The sequence below is a fragment of the Mustela putorius genome, unplaced genomic scaffold (assembly GCF_011764305.1).
Source record: "Mustela putorius furo isolate JIRA1106 unplaced genomic scaffold, ASM1176430v1.1 tig00000174_pilon_pilon_pilon, whole genome shotgun sequence".
Lineage (NCBI taxonomy): Eukaryota > Metazoa > Chordata > Mammalia > Carnivora > Mustelidae > Mustela > Mustela putorius.
The window spans coordinates 15,355,936-15,370,799 of record NW_025421304.1 but is presented as its reverse complement, the minus strand read 5'-3'; the positions used below and the strand labels follow the sequence as shown (position 1 = coordinate 15,370,799).

Below are 14,864 nucleotides of genomic sequence, written 5' to 3'. Positions count from 1 at the left end.
GCAAGAATTTTTTAAGCAAATATCAAATTGCAGCGGGTGACCTAATCCCGCTGGAGTAATGGCAGGACTGGAAAATCATTTTTCATAGGATCTCATTTATAAAAAGTTCCATGCCATCTGCCTAGGAAAAAACAGAAGTCAGAGAGGCAAATGGAGAAAATACAGGCGGTCACATGTCATTCTGGCAGGAAGGACGAGACACGATGTGAATCACATAACGTGCGTGATCTTGGTGACAGCGTGATCCCGTGAGCTAGGTGTCACTATCATGCCTGTTACATACACGGAGACCAGGGCACAGAGAGGCCAAGGGATTTGCCCAAGTCCCAAAGGTACCATGGTTATCAGAGGAACCTGGGATAATAAACATTATAGCTCATGCCTCACTGCAGACCTATTACTCCAGGCACTTAATATGCATAGTATTTTTTTTTTTTTAAGATTTTATTCATTGATCTGGGATAGAGGGAGATGGAGAAACAGACTCCCCACTGAGCAGAGAGCCCGATGTGGGGCTCGATCCCAGGACCCTGGGATCGTGACCTGAGCCAAAGGCAGATGCTTCACCAACTGAGCCACCCAGGCGCCCGTATGCACAGTATCAAGTCTGCACAACCACCTCAGGTGGTACATACATTATTAGGATCCCCATTTTGAAGACAAGAAAACAAAGGTTTGAAAGGATGGTAGCCTTAGGGTCACACACAGACCAAGATTCAAAGTGGGGAAGCCGGCAGCCAGGAGCATCGATTGCCCTCCAGGAATCAGAAGGAAAGCTGATCGATGCTAACAGGATAAACAGAATAAGGGTGCAGAGGACACAAGTTTTCAACCTGTGCGAACGGGCCAGGGGCAGAGGATGAAGGGCTGTGGGCATCTTTGCTGGGGAGACAAGGCAGGGTGCAGGGGACAGGCTCTCTCCTTCCTGGTAAGAGACAGCCAGGGAATCAGACCCTGCACAAACTTTCCCAGAGGCCCCAGCTGGCCCAGGAGTGTATCGGGGTCTCTCCAGTGAGCACCTGGGATCCTGGTGTATCCTTCTCCTGACAGCCGGGAAGCGGGCCTCCGGGTCCCAACAGCCGCAGGTGTCCCTGTCCTGCAGGAAGTCGTTACCTGCGCCTCTCCAGCCCCTCCCCTTCACCACCCCAGCCTCGACATGGCAGAGGCTTGCCTTCTGCGCAGCCGCTCCCGACAGCACTCCTGGGCCTTTCCTCCCCCTTTATGGTTGTCAAATTGATTTCACCACCGTGGTACCTATGGCTCTCAATGAGACTTAATTAAAAATACCATTTAATCACAAAGTAACAAAGGCAAGCTGGATAAATGGCATTCCCACATCAGCACCTCCTGGCCCGCTCTCTCCTCTCCTGCTCAATCTGTTTGGAGGAGAATTGCCTTTTCAAATAAGAATCCCCCTGTCTTCCACACACTTGCCTCTGACAGAGCTCCAGAATAAACAGTATTTAGCATGGCATGGATCCAAATGTATGCAATTTGCCCAGTGGTAAAATCAGCCTTAACTAGAACAGGGGGAAAAAAAAAACCCACAAAAAACAAAAACCAGTTGCATTCGAAAATACCCTTCCCCTGAAACACGCAAAAACCCTTCTCCTGAAGGTTGGGTGTCCATTAAACAGGGCCTATGGACTCTCATTCCCAGCCTCCCTCAATTCAGCTGGTGATGGATTTAGAAGCTTATTACTAAAATTGTGTCACAAGCGATGCCATGACCCTGCTCTTTTCTGTCTAGGCAGCTCCCCGGGCAGGGAGGCTGCGGCCACAGGAGCTGCTTGGGTGAGGCAGTAGGGCAGGGTGTCCCCTCACGCACCCGGAGGGGCCCCCAGCACATCCTCCCCATCCCAAGATCTTGGCCAGGGCGTGAAAGTCCCAGTGAGAACACTGTGCCTTTGGATGGACCATCTGCTCTTTGAACAACTCCTGAGAGTCCAGAGAAGACGGCACCACCACCCCACGCAGAACCCATGGATGTTTCTCAGGGGTCTGGAACCAGACCTACGCTCTGCCCCCCCTGCCCCGCCCTGCCCCCCCGGATGTATCCCTCGCACTCCCAATTTCCCGCTTCCACCAGGGAATTGAGGGGGCTCCTGCCTGCTGCACTTTCCTGTCTCAGGACCTTCCTGCCCACTGTTCCCTATCCTGGAAAGCTCTTCCCCATCACCTCTGCTTTCCCTGACCTGATCTGAGTCAGTCCCCAGCGACATTCACCCAGTGGGCTCCCTTCAGGCACTTACAACTGTCTGAAACCATCTTGTTATTGAGTTGCTGGTCTGCTGTCTGTCCCAAGCCCACTGAGTGGGGCCAGGTGGTCAAGCAAGGTTTGTGCGAGGGCAGAAGGGAGAGGGAGTCAGGAGCATCTTGGTGCACAGGGAGCTCCCCAGATCACTGGGACCAGGGGGCCGGGAAGCCGGGCAGGAAGCGGGGGCGGGGTCTACTGACTCAGGGTGGTCCCCGGACCAGGCTGCCCACTCCCTCAACCCCACACATGGCCCGTGTTCCCAGGGAAGTCCTCCCCTAGCTCTCAGGGGCAATAGGCCTTCCGGTGGCTCTTCAGAAACTGAGTTGACGGCCACTGGCCCCCTGCAACCCCCTTCACGATGGTTTCCCGCAGAGCACACATCATCCCCACACGCGCCGAGCCCATGCTTGCTGAAAGCTGTCATTTCTTCAGCGGAAATGAGATCTCACCTTTTGGATTCACTAGGTAGTGGTTTCTCCCACCGTGGTGGTGCACCACCTGGGCCCATCTGGAGGTCTTCGAGAACCATTTCCACCGAGCCCCCGCTGAGCCAAGGGAGCAGGCCCACCCACCAGCGTGCGAGCAGAGACAAGCAGGACCCTCTTTCAATTTCTAGTCTTAGCCTTTTAATAATTTTTATTGTGTATGAATGTTTTATGATGTACAAGACACATTACTACAAGTAGGCCACAAACAGAGCTCAAGAGTAACACACACACATCAGGGAAAGCACTAAACATGATTATCTATTCTAACATAGGGGTGCAAGCAAGCAGGTGTGGGGTGCTGTCCGCTGGGGGTTGGGTGCTGATAAATGACAAGAGGGAGCACCAGGGGCCATGGAGGGCTCCCGACCCGCCCGAGCGCGAGGAGACGCTACCTAGCTCGTCACCATGCCAGGACTGAGGCCGAGGGCTGCCAGATGTTCTGAATTCTAGGGAGAACACACACGTTTTTATTTTATAGGAAACCTCCCAATTCTGAAATATCGACACCTCAGGAAACGGAACATGGAACACGCACCGGCACCAAATACAACAGCGGAGGCAATGCCGCCACACACTCCTTAGGTCCCGGAGCTCATGTCATCTCTACAACAGCCCAGTGGGCCGCACTTCCTCTCTTTCTTCCCGATGAGGCCTAAGGACATCGGGGAATTTATCTGTGGTCTGAGAGAACCGAGTCTCCAGACCATGAAACCCTGGCTGCTCTGCGTAAGGTGGCGCTTCGGCGGTTAGCTCCATGGACGTGAACGCCACCTTGAACCCGGAGAGTCTCAGGGCAGGAGAGAGTCTCTCAGGAAGCACAAGAGCTCTTCAGCTCCCAAACTATGGTAAACCACTACAAGAGAAGGTCCCAGATTGGGGCGAGGGGCGAACTACTCCCATGATTTCTGGGGTCACCACAGGGCAGGAGCTAAGCTAGAAAGGGAGGGATGAGATCATGGCATCACGAGACAAAATCGTCATGAGGACGGAGGAAGGAGGGGACAGCGTCTACACCAGGTCAGCTTACAGATACAGAAAAATACTAATATTTACTTGGTATCTAACTACTTGTCAGGAGTTGTTCTACACCTGTAGCTAGGTTAGTCCCTTTACTCTTCACCTTGTGAGTTGGTGCGTTTAGTATCCCCATCATATGGAACAGGAGACTGAGGCAAAGTGACACGCCAAAAGTCACAGAGCCAGTACGCTCTAAAGCCAGAGCCCAGGTTTTAACCTCTATAATACATCGCCTCTCTAATGCACAGATGTCATCAGGATGGGGCACTGGGGCTCCTCGGGCCTCGAGCCCACCTGTCATTACATACGGATGAGAGAATTCCAGAAAAATGCACATGCGGGCTAAATCCATGAAGCAATGCCAACAGGGCTATGTCTCTTTCATTAGCTCAGGGATCCTTCCCAATGACAGATGTCAAGTGTATTTTAATTTCCAACACCTCCTCATTCCCGGGGGGCAAAGTACAGAACTCATAACTCAGGCTTTTACAGAAGAGACAGTGGCTTCTCTTCAGTGACACGCTTCTTTTCATTCCTTTCGCGTATGGGGATGGTGGCTACAGACAAGTGGAGAAGAGAATTTCCTGCTCTCAAACTTTTTATAGAAGTGTTATCCAACAGGACTTTCCACGATGAGGAAAATGTTCTGCATCTGTTTTGCCCAATATACTAGTCACCAGACACGTGTGGCTATTAAGCAGCTGAGGAACGGAATTTTTATTATGATGGAAAATGGATTTAAGAAGCCACACCCAGCTAGGGGCTACCATATTGGACAGCACAGCCTCTAGAGGGCGTGGTAAGAAATGGGGGTGGCAGTATCTAGGTTCTGTCTTCCTTCGAATGACTTTGCAGCCTTCTACTCTGGAGTTTCTGAAAAGGCTGGGGAAGGTGGAAAGTGGGTTGGGTTCGGCCAAAGACTGGGCTCACCCCTGCCGCCTGGGCCCTTGGGAGCTGAAATGGCTCCCGTGAAAAATCCAAGTGGGGAATAGTATTCGGGGGGTAGGTTCTTGTTTCGTACCAAATCAGATTATATCACTGTGCCATTTTTAAACATTTTAACATTCATGGGCTTCATTCCCTACTCCCTCTAAAGGGACCCAGGTTCTAAAATCTAAAATCAACACTACCCATACTGCCCTTGCCCAAGCCCATGGCAAGGCTGGAGGAAGGAAGCCAAAAATATCTTTTCCTCCTCCACCTAAGATTTGTGCTCCTTCTAGGGTTTTCCTTCCAGAAGCAGACCTCTGAGTTCTGAAACGATGTCTGTGAGATCGAATGGCAGAGGCATCGAAGGGTCATCCTTTTCCCAGTACGGCCGACATTCTGGCTTCTGATCCACAGGTAAGGTTCGGGCAATCTGGGACTGGCACCTGGAAGAGTAGGAAGAGGCAATTAACCCATGCGAAGAAATTCCGGAAAGACCCCAATTCACGGGCATTTTGGAACGACACCGCCAAGCACTGCAAAGACAGTGCTTCGCGGCGGTGGTAAGGATGAAATGAAAGAAGGTGCTCACCAGGCACAAAGCAGGTGTTTAGAAGACAGAAGAGCTGTTCCTCATAGCGTTGGAACTTCTTTTTCTTTTTTCGATTCCCAGCTTTGTATTATCTCTAGTGGCTTCACAGAAGCCAATCACCAGGGAAATTCAGTTACTCTGCCTTGAAAACGGTGAATTATTTTTTCATTATCTCAACTGTTATTTAAAGTGTGTGATTAAGCCATTATCAGATTTAAATGTTTGTGGGATTTCGATGTATTACTAGATTACTGGGAAAGATTAAATTGAATTTACTGCATTAAAACGTCCAAGAATAGATTAAACAATATTACGGGCCTGGATTGACTTTGGAGATTCTAGAGATTTACAAGTGTCCCAGCTTGCTGTGCTCAGAAAAAGGCACTCCAAGGAGAGACGGATTTATAAGGATATATGCAAATAGAGGTTAATAATCATTTCCACTGATGAATAGGTGGGGAAAACTTCCACAAAATTAAATTAAAAGGCTAGCAAGAGTTACTCCCTAAGGAAAACACTTAAATCACAGTTTTTATTAAATGGATTATTCATCAATAGTAGAGAAATTAATTATCATATGCAACTAAATTATAGCCTTGTAGGAAAAAAGTTGGGGACAGCATCATCCCCAGCTTGGCTGGCATCGACCTCTCAAAGAGACCAGCTTATTTAAAATTGGTCAGGGAAAGCTCAGTGGCTTTAGCTTTATTTGTCTGAAAAAATGAGGATCAGAGAGAATGAAACACAAATGGCGATAAGAAATGAAGAGTTTCCCTACTCCCTTGGAGGGCGCGGCGGTGGAAGCCTGTGTACCCGGAAGAAATAGAAGGAGTACACCAGAAAGAGATGCACGGGTACTTCCCCACGCCCAGCTTCTCCGCATTGTTCTCGAAATCAATTAAAAAGTGGCCATCGCCACGATCCATCTCCTGTGGAGGACGAACGCCGAAGACATCAAAGGACAGACTATCCCGGTCCTATGTTGGAGCCTGATGGTAGGGGAAGGTTCCTAACGAAAAGACATCTTCTTCTCTGGGGAATTATTAATGGTGAGGGGATCCCCACGGGAAAACATACTTCAACTTTATACCTATTTTCTCGTGTGGTTAATTGCTCTACCGGCATCCTCTGCACTCAATCCGTCGTACATTACACATAACATTCCAATATATCTTCAGCTCTCCGCGTCAGACCCTGATAATAGCGTCTGTTAACATGCACTAAGTACTATTATGTACCACATCACTTCATAAATAATAAGATTAGCTGACCTCAGGGCCCCAAGAAGAGTAATGTGTTTAAATGTTCTCATTATTTATTTAAAACAAGAATTAAAGCAACAGAAGCTGCTTTTGACAATCCTCTTAGCATAAATATTAAACTGTTTGCACTGATAAGCCCCACACAGAGCTGAAGAACGGAGGGTGTGTTCTGTAGACGACCTGGTGATAGGTGTTGGGGACGGTGCCTCTTGCTGCCCTGGTGTTGAGGCTGCGTCTCTGTGGTTCTAGAGACAGTCTCTAAATCACAGGAAGGGGAGGGAGGGAAATTAACATTCAGGGGGAGCTGCGACTAATTACAAAGGAACTCGGCAAAGCTTTTCAAATTGTGCTCTCTCTCTGCTTCGAAATCACAGGGTAATGCTCAATTTACTAGGTAGGGAAAGTTATTCCAAATTGAGCAGCTCAACCTCTCAGCGGATAAATTATCTGCGCACACATTATCCCGGCTGGCAGATTAAAGGCCTATGATAAGTGTCGATCCACCTAGAATATCATCAGGTTTGTAAAAAGTCAATAGAGATGCTTTCTCACCTGTCAGATGGGTTTGCCCCATCGCTTTGAGAAAGTATTAAAAATAGGAAAGCCTGCCAGAGAGGTTTGCTTATGCCCTGTTGTATACACCTTCCCCCCCAATCCCGAGCTTTTCCTCTGGGTCCAGCTGCTCTGTGATTTCCTGCCCCCCAAAGAAAGGCCAGGCTGGTGTGGGAATGACTTCTTTCCATGCAGGACCCGAGAGGCTAAGGGCTGGCTACCGTCACTGGCTTCCCTCTGGGCTGGAGGGAGAACCCTTTGTGGGGGTCTCTTCCTGCTCTGAATTCACAGCTTTCAAGGTCACTTTCAAACGTCTTTTAATGCCCCATGCTCCTTGCCGATTTCCGAAAGGTAGTGATGGGGCCCCAGCAGAGGACTCATTATTTCAGGTGATGCCTTACCTACGGGGGAGGATGGCCACCCCCTGCTTCAAATCCTAGTGTCTGGTTCCATATCACGCCAGATTGCAGAACCGAAAGAGAAGGGATTGAGGATGGCTTGAAGGCGTAGCCCCTTTTCAGTTTCTTTCTTTCCTTTTTTTTTTTTTTTAAAGATTTTATTTATTTATTTGAGAGAAACAGCCAGAGAAAGCACAAGCATGGGAGGGGCGGAGGGAGAGGCAGAAACAGGCTACCCGCTGAGTGGGGAGGGAGCCTGACATGGGTATCGATCCTGGGACCCTGAGATCATTACCTAAGTCAAAGGCAGAGCCTTAACCTACTGAGACACCCAGGTGTCCCGCCCCTTTTCAGTTTCAATTCCTCTTGCTCAAATCACTCTTTCTGCCTCCTTTTGGCTCATCTCCTAGGATGGGGCAGGAGGGAGGTTGAAGCGTCGTGGAGAACTTGGCACCTGCTGCTGTGTGGGGGAAAGGACATCCCAGGCTGGTTTCTCACCCTTGCTGAGCGGAGCCTCAACTCCCTGTCCGGTGGGAGTGAGGATGATGATGAGGAGGAGGATGTTGGGTATTCACGGGGTGTTGGGAAGGATAAATGAATACATACATGCAGGGTGCTTAGAACAGCGCCTGGCACAGAGTAAGCACTCAACAGATATTAAATATTATCATCGCCACCGTTATTTCTACCATGAGGACTAGTGACGGACAGGTGATAATGCCAAGACCAGAGCTGCCTGTCGTCCCTGTAGAGATAAGGAAGCCGCTCTTTCTGGCTCGAATCACACTGAGCCTGAGTCTGAGTCCCACACCACATGATAGGCCTGGACGCTGAGGCTTAGGTAGTCAAGCTCCTACAGCCTCCCAGAGACAGGCTCAAATGCTCTGACCCAGAAAGTCTCAACCGTTGCTCCCGAAGACCTAGAATTAGTAAAAGGTGCTGTCATCAGACTTTCAAACAGGTGGCTCTTCCAGATTGATGTGGCATTTACAGGGAAGAAAGTAGGACTGATTCTTAGCACATAGACTCTACAGTTCCTTGCAAAATAAAGGGGCCCTAAGTTCTCTTAGGTCATGTTTTAGGAACGCTGACTGCGGCACACATTTGCGGGCTGTGTCTATCCCTACTGTCCCCACCAAGAGGGCTGTAATTTTCCCATAGGGAAATCCATCCCCTCTCCGTGCCTGGCCACGTGGTTTGGGTGGGATTGGCTCTCCTGCTATAGCCAGCTTAGCCTAATGAGTACATCCACTCTCCCAGCCACAGGAAGAGGTTTTGGGGGAGGCATATGACCCGATCTGGGGCAAGAGGTAGGGTGAAACCAGAGGACTGATGTGGGAGCTGTGGGAAAAGCCTTTCTTATCTCCTGTGAGTTATCAGGATGCACTGTCTGGGAGAGCCACAGTCATTTTTGCTTGGTGCAGCAAGGGGCTGGGTCCTAGGCAATATTGTTTGTAGCTGGATCAATCCTCACCTGAAGTCAGGCATGCTTAGAATTTTTTAGTTCCTTGGGGCACCTGGGTGGTTCAGTGGGTTAAAGCCTCTGCCTTCCGCTCAGATCATGATCTCAGGGTCCTGGGATCGAGCCCCGCATCGGGCTCTCTGCTCAGCAGGGAGCCTGCTTCCCCCTCTCTCTCTGCCTGCCTGTGATCTCTGACTGTTAAATAAATATATATATTTTTAAAAATCTGTAAAAAAAAAAAAAAAAAGAATTTTTTAGTTCCATAGCCATGATTGAGTTAGGTTTTCCTGTCACTTGCAACCAAAGAGGCCTGGCTGACATGCTGGCCATGCTCCCCACCTGTCAGTTACTTCCCCCCTTTTTACTACAACATCCGTTGCCACCGGCTTGCCTGCCAAGGATATGTGGATCGTCCTGCCTCCAAATTGAGATGCCGCTGCTGACACAGCAGAATGTGTGCAGGGATCATCTGGGTATGAAAGCAGGAAAATACTGGCTTTTGGTTTTGGTTCCAACTGTGTTTCTATTTGGGACAAATTCTTACCCAGAAAACAAGGGTGTGCTGGTGTTTTCCAAATAGGTCTCTGCATGCAAACAAGCCAGTTTCAATGACCACAGCTGGATGACTTTTCCCAAGAAAGTTACAAAAAAAAAAATTCTCCTAAACTCAGTGTTCCCTAGGACAGCAGATCATTCCGGACCCACCTAACAGTAAGAAAGTTCTCTTTTTACCTTTCAATCTTGTCCTCTGTATTCCCATCCTAAAGCAAATCCTATTTTCCATGCTTCTTTGGCTAGCAAATAAACTTGGATCTACCCAGAAAGCACTGCCCCTTTCATGAAGCATTACAGAGGGAGAAAAGGAAAATAATATGCACGTCATCTCTCTCCCTCCCAAATTCACATTATTCCAAGATTCCAAGGACTGTATGAACGAAACTCTGTATCCCCAAAACTCTGGCTACGTAGGAATGGTTCTCCCTAAATGACCTGGTGTCCTAATGGGAAGCAACTGACAGGTGTCCCACTGGCTGGCCCCGTAGCGGGCTGCCCACAGGTCCCTCTTCTCTCCCCACAGGTGTGACTCACATGGTGCCTCTGCGCCCCGGATTTCCCTAAGGGCCACACGTGCATCTGGGCGATCAGGATGGCGGCCACATTAGTGAACACTGGTCGCCATGCTAAAATTAACCACTTTAGCTAAAGTGTGTGTTAATTATGGGTATGCAAGCAGTCAATAAAAGGTTAATGCAAAAGTCAAAGGATAAATTTCTTCCCTTATTGCACCACTTCACAGACTAAATGACTAACATTATACTTCGTGTTTTTAATCAATAGGTTTTACAGTAATGTGCTGGCCATTGATTTTAAGAAAACATATACGGTCTTCCTCCTTGTCCTTAAATTTTGCAACAAATGAAGGAGGACAGGTAACATTTCCATAACTCTTGGTGACGTGATAAAGATTTCAAGAGAGAGGATGCCTACTAAGAGAATCATCAAGATAAGTAAGCTTAAAAAACAAACAAAAAAAACAACAAAATACCGAGAACTTCATGGGGACCATATTACCAGGCACACCCTGTTGAGGAGACAAGAAAAAAACTCCTGAGAGGGAGTTCTTTAATGGGAAACAGGAGAGCAAAGAGTAACTCCTGCTTAAAACAATTATATTTTGTAGCTGTTTAAACAAAAGATGCTGAATATACAGCACTGCCTTAACTTGATTTTTTACAATCTGAGAGAGACGGGCAAGGTGGGTATTTGATCCCCATTTCGAGTGAGGGCTGCCTTACCCATGGTTGATCAGGGCGGGTGTAGGGGAGCAAGGGCTGGGCCCGGCCTGGGCATCCAGCTGGCTTCCCTTTCTAGCACATTCCATCAATCTCATGTGCTTCTTTTTGGACTAAAACGGGCCCCATTCCCCGACTATTTAGCTGTTCTTGACACATTTAGATATCCAGGAGACTCCAAACCATTTTAGGGAGAAGGAAGAGCAAAACTTTTTTTTTTTCCTTCAAGTTCTAGAAGAACTGTTATCACAGCAAACGACTGACAAAGCTTCCTTTGCGCTCTGACGATTTGGTGTTTCTTATGGCATAAGCATCTACGGTCTGGAGAAATGAAAGACACATGTTCATCTTTTAGGGGCATAAACTGTCTCTAATTATATTCCCGGGGTGACCTTGAGAAAAATTGCTCAACCTCTTCCTTTCCTCCGCTGTTACATGAAGCCAATGGTTCTCTGCTTCACCGGGTTATGCGGAGATAAAACCAAATATGTCCATAAAAGCCCTTTAAAATAGGTAAAATACTGCACAAATGTATAATTATGTCTCAATATCCCTTTCCCCTCTGTACAGACACAGGTCCTGTTTTTAAAACCCCACTGATTATGCAATGCTGGCCACAGGCTCTCGTAACACTTAGAAGTAAAAATGAAAGAGCTCGCGCTTCTAAAGACTGGAGTGATTTAAACTCACAACTTCACCAGAAAATACCCAGTGAACTATAAAAAGTGCACTTCTCTTCAAGTCAGAGTCTTCTCCAGAATTGTAATTTGCAATGAGGAGCTGACGGTCACTCCGGCTGGTGAGCAGGAGTCTGTCTTAGGCTACCAGCCCCAGCAGAACGCATTCCCTCTAACCATACAAGCCAGAATGGAAGGCCTCGGAGGCCTCGCTCACGCAGCCCACACTGGTATGGCCTCACGTTAAATCTACATTTAGCTGCAAAACCCAGTTGGCGGGATCAGCATGGAAACAGCGAGAAATAATGAGATAATGGGGGCAACCAGTGCCGCTATGGGTTTTTAGGCCTTGGAGGGAGCAGGAGACCAACAGAGGGGATGGAGTTTCTCTGTTCTTCCCATTCTCTCTGGGACCATGAGAGTCACAGCATCTTTTCCCACAGGGGGATTCTCATGTTCAAACCCACATATTTTTCATATACCATCCTATCTAAATCCCTGATGGGTACTTTATGTACAAATTTGGGGGTTTGCACACGTCATTCAGACTCTCCTTGAGGTCTACCTTGAACGTGACATTTTAGATGGGACCTTGAGTGAGTGGCCACTCCTCACTGGGCTGTTTCTCATGGTCTCACTACGCTTTGCTCCAAATAATCTGTCTTCGTCGGTGGTAAGAAGAGTACGTGGTCCAGTTTCTAATAACCTCCACTTGACATGCCAAGTCCTTTCAAGAGAAGTGAGCTAACCCATTTATAATTCGTCTTCTCCGACCTTCCATTGTGGCCATCACAGCACCGTGGGCCCCTCTGAAAACAAACAGCAGCCCTGTTGTATCTACTATAACACTCAACCTTGACAAAGCTGGCTTTAGAAAATTGGTTTCTTAAACTGCTAGAACTCAGTTTACCCACTGCAGAACTACTAAGCAAACCCAATGGCTAAATGAGTTTCAACAAAGGACGTGTTCACTTTCTCTCTGAAAGGCTTTTAACCTCTTGCCTCTGTACCACATGTTAATGTTTCCAGATCAGTAAAGTCAACACACATCAGAGTGAGGAAAAGCCAAACTTTGGCCCATGGGTCAGCTTTTTTTTTTCTTTCCTTTTTTTTTTTCCAGGTCAATGTACGTTTTTAGTCGGTAGTATTTTTCTTTTCTTTTTTTTTTTTTTAAAGATTTATTTATTTGACAGAGAGATCACAAGTAGGCAGAGAGAGAGGAAAAAGCAGGCTCCCTGCTGAGCAGAGAGCCTGATGCGGGGCTTGATCCCAGGACCCTGAGATCATGACCTGAGCTGAAGGCAGAGGCTTAACCCACTGAGCCACCCAGGCGCCCCATCGGTAGTATTTTTCAACCATGACCACTTGACAGAGAAGGCTTGGCTTAACTTCTAGTTGTGTAAGAATCTATCTGGAGTTTACACTTCAGGAAAGATGTGAAGAGCCTAAGAGCATAGTCTGCTGAGGTGTGTTAAGAATCAAGTATCTCCAACAGGCTTGTGAATGCCAGGCCATCAAGCCACATGGCCATCTAGCCATTTTTCCAGAAATCATTGTGCCATTCAGCATGGATAAGCCTGCTGTCCAAGTCTTAGTCGGTCAGTCGGCATATTCATGGAACACCGAGCGGGGGTCCATACCATCTACACACTGGGAAGAGAAGGAAACAGCACAGGACACAGCCCAGCTCCTGGAAATGACTTGTGTTCTCCACCTTCATTTGGAACTCAAAAGGCATTTTCCATATAAACCGTGGTTTTTGTGATTCCCAATTCTTCTACTACCTCTGATTTCTCTGTAAGAGCACAGTAATATACTATATAGCCCAATAACCACGATTATCAGGGGTTGGGGTTTTATTCTGTTGATTCGGTTATATTTGAAAAACAAACCACACAAAACATTTAGAGTTCTAACTTGGGACTCCATGGAGAAATTTCCTTTGATAAGGGTTTCCCATCCTTTTGGCTCATCGAACCAAAGCTTCTTTCCACTCTAATCACTGCTAAGAGCTCCTCTGGCCAATGGCAAAGCCTCACCAAAGAGGAGAAGACTCAGGGGTAAGGATAAAGGTGCCCAGTTAGTATCTGCAGGAGGTTAGGAGATGAAGAGACATGGGACACAAGAGCCTCTTGCTGGTATAAAAATCAGAGATACATTCTGGTGATGGAACGGCTCAAGGCCATTGTCACGCTTTCTTTCAGGCCCGGGAGTGCCGTGTCCTTTCCCCTTCTCGTGCGAGTATCTGCTGTCTCCTCCAATCCATGCGGCGACGCTGTGTAAGCCTCACACCTCCTTACCCTCTCCGAAACTGCTTGTCTAAAAACTTCAGATCGTGTTTGCTGTTGTTGGAGAGAACGATAGAAGAAATTCTATCTTGTGCCAACGCTCCTCCAGTGTCATTTCTTCTCAGATCGGAGGGACAGTAGCAATGCTAACAAAAACATTACAAAGAGCCAGTAACAAATACCAAGTACCGTGTACTTTATACAGCTATTTAAATTAACACTGGTCCTCCAAATGGAAACTGAGGCCCCGAAGATTAACTAATTCATCCAAGATTTCATAGCCAAACAAAGGACAGAGTCAGGATTTGGCAAAATTGCCTGACTGCACACTTTAAGATCTTTGTACTTTTCCAAAATACCAACATCAAAAAGGATCACTCTGGGCCCTTGTTAAAAATACACTTTTCCAAAGCTGCCTAGACCCAGGTCAGACCCTTCAGAGAGGAGGGTCTGTCGGGTCAGTATGAATTTTCACGAGTGACTCTTCGGATCAGGCCAGTTTGCGAGAACACTGCACCACATTAATATGCCACAAAAGACCACAAAGATGCTGAAGTGGGGCACGGAGGGGCGACACGTGGGCCCATAAAGAACTCACGTTATATCCATATCCATTTCAGAGGACGCCAGACTCAGAGCTGGCTCTTGCAGACATGAGATCTGGCCCCCTAAGCAAGCAACAGGTGACTTCCTGGAGTCGGGCACATAGGACAGGTCTCTTGGAGTCCTTCCCTTCCTCCAGGGACTCTGCCAGGCCTGGGGGAACCACTTAATATGTGAGACTGCCTGGCCCACTGCTGGGGTATAAACCCAGGGGGTGGAGGGTTGAGAACAATTTCATCCCCAGGTCCATTTGTCGGCTTGTCAGTGCCGTAATGACAGTGATGAATGGGCTACCTTGACAGCTCAACATTTAGGAGCTGCTGACCTGTGACCTCTGGTCACATGATAGGGTCACCTGAAACCTGCATGACTTCTACCTGGTCAAGGGTAACAATATAAGGGTCAACTATGCTGGACGATTATATGTATCCAGTCTGAGGCCGCTTGGTCAGGAGCTTTAAGAGAGGCCGGGTTGGGTTCCCCGGCTCACAAAGCTATGGAACCATCGCAGAAATACGCCTGACAAAAGATATACAATTTCAAAGCAG

At 47.8% G+C, this 14,864-nt stretch overlaps 1 protein-coding gene across 2 annotated transcripts in view; it reads right to left on the bottom strand.

Annotated features, from left to right (window-relative positions):
* Positions 1–2,866: 2,866 nt before the first annotated feature.
* Positions 2,867–14,864, bottom strand: part of FTO (FTO alpha-ketoglutarate dependent dioxygenase) — a 373,941-nt gene continuing 361,943 nt past the window's right edge. For both annotated transcript variants that reach the window (XM_004744190.3, XM_045076079.1), the window contains one exon: positions 2,867–5,135. In XM_004744190.3, coding sequence (XP_004744247.1) covers positions 4,982–5,135 — 154 coding nt within the window. In that variant the 3' untranslated portion in view covers positions 2,867–4,981. The remainder of the gene's footprint in view (positions 5,136–14,864) is intronic.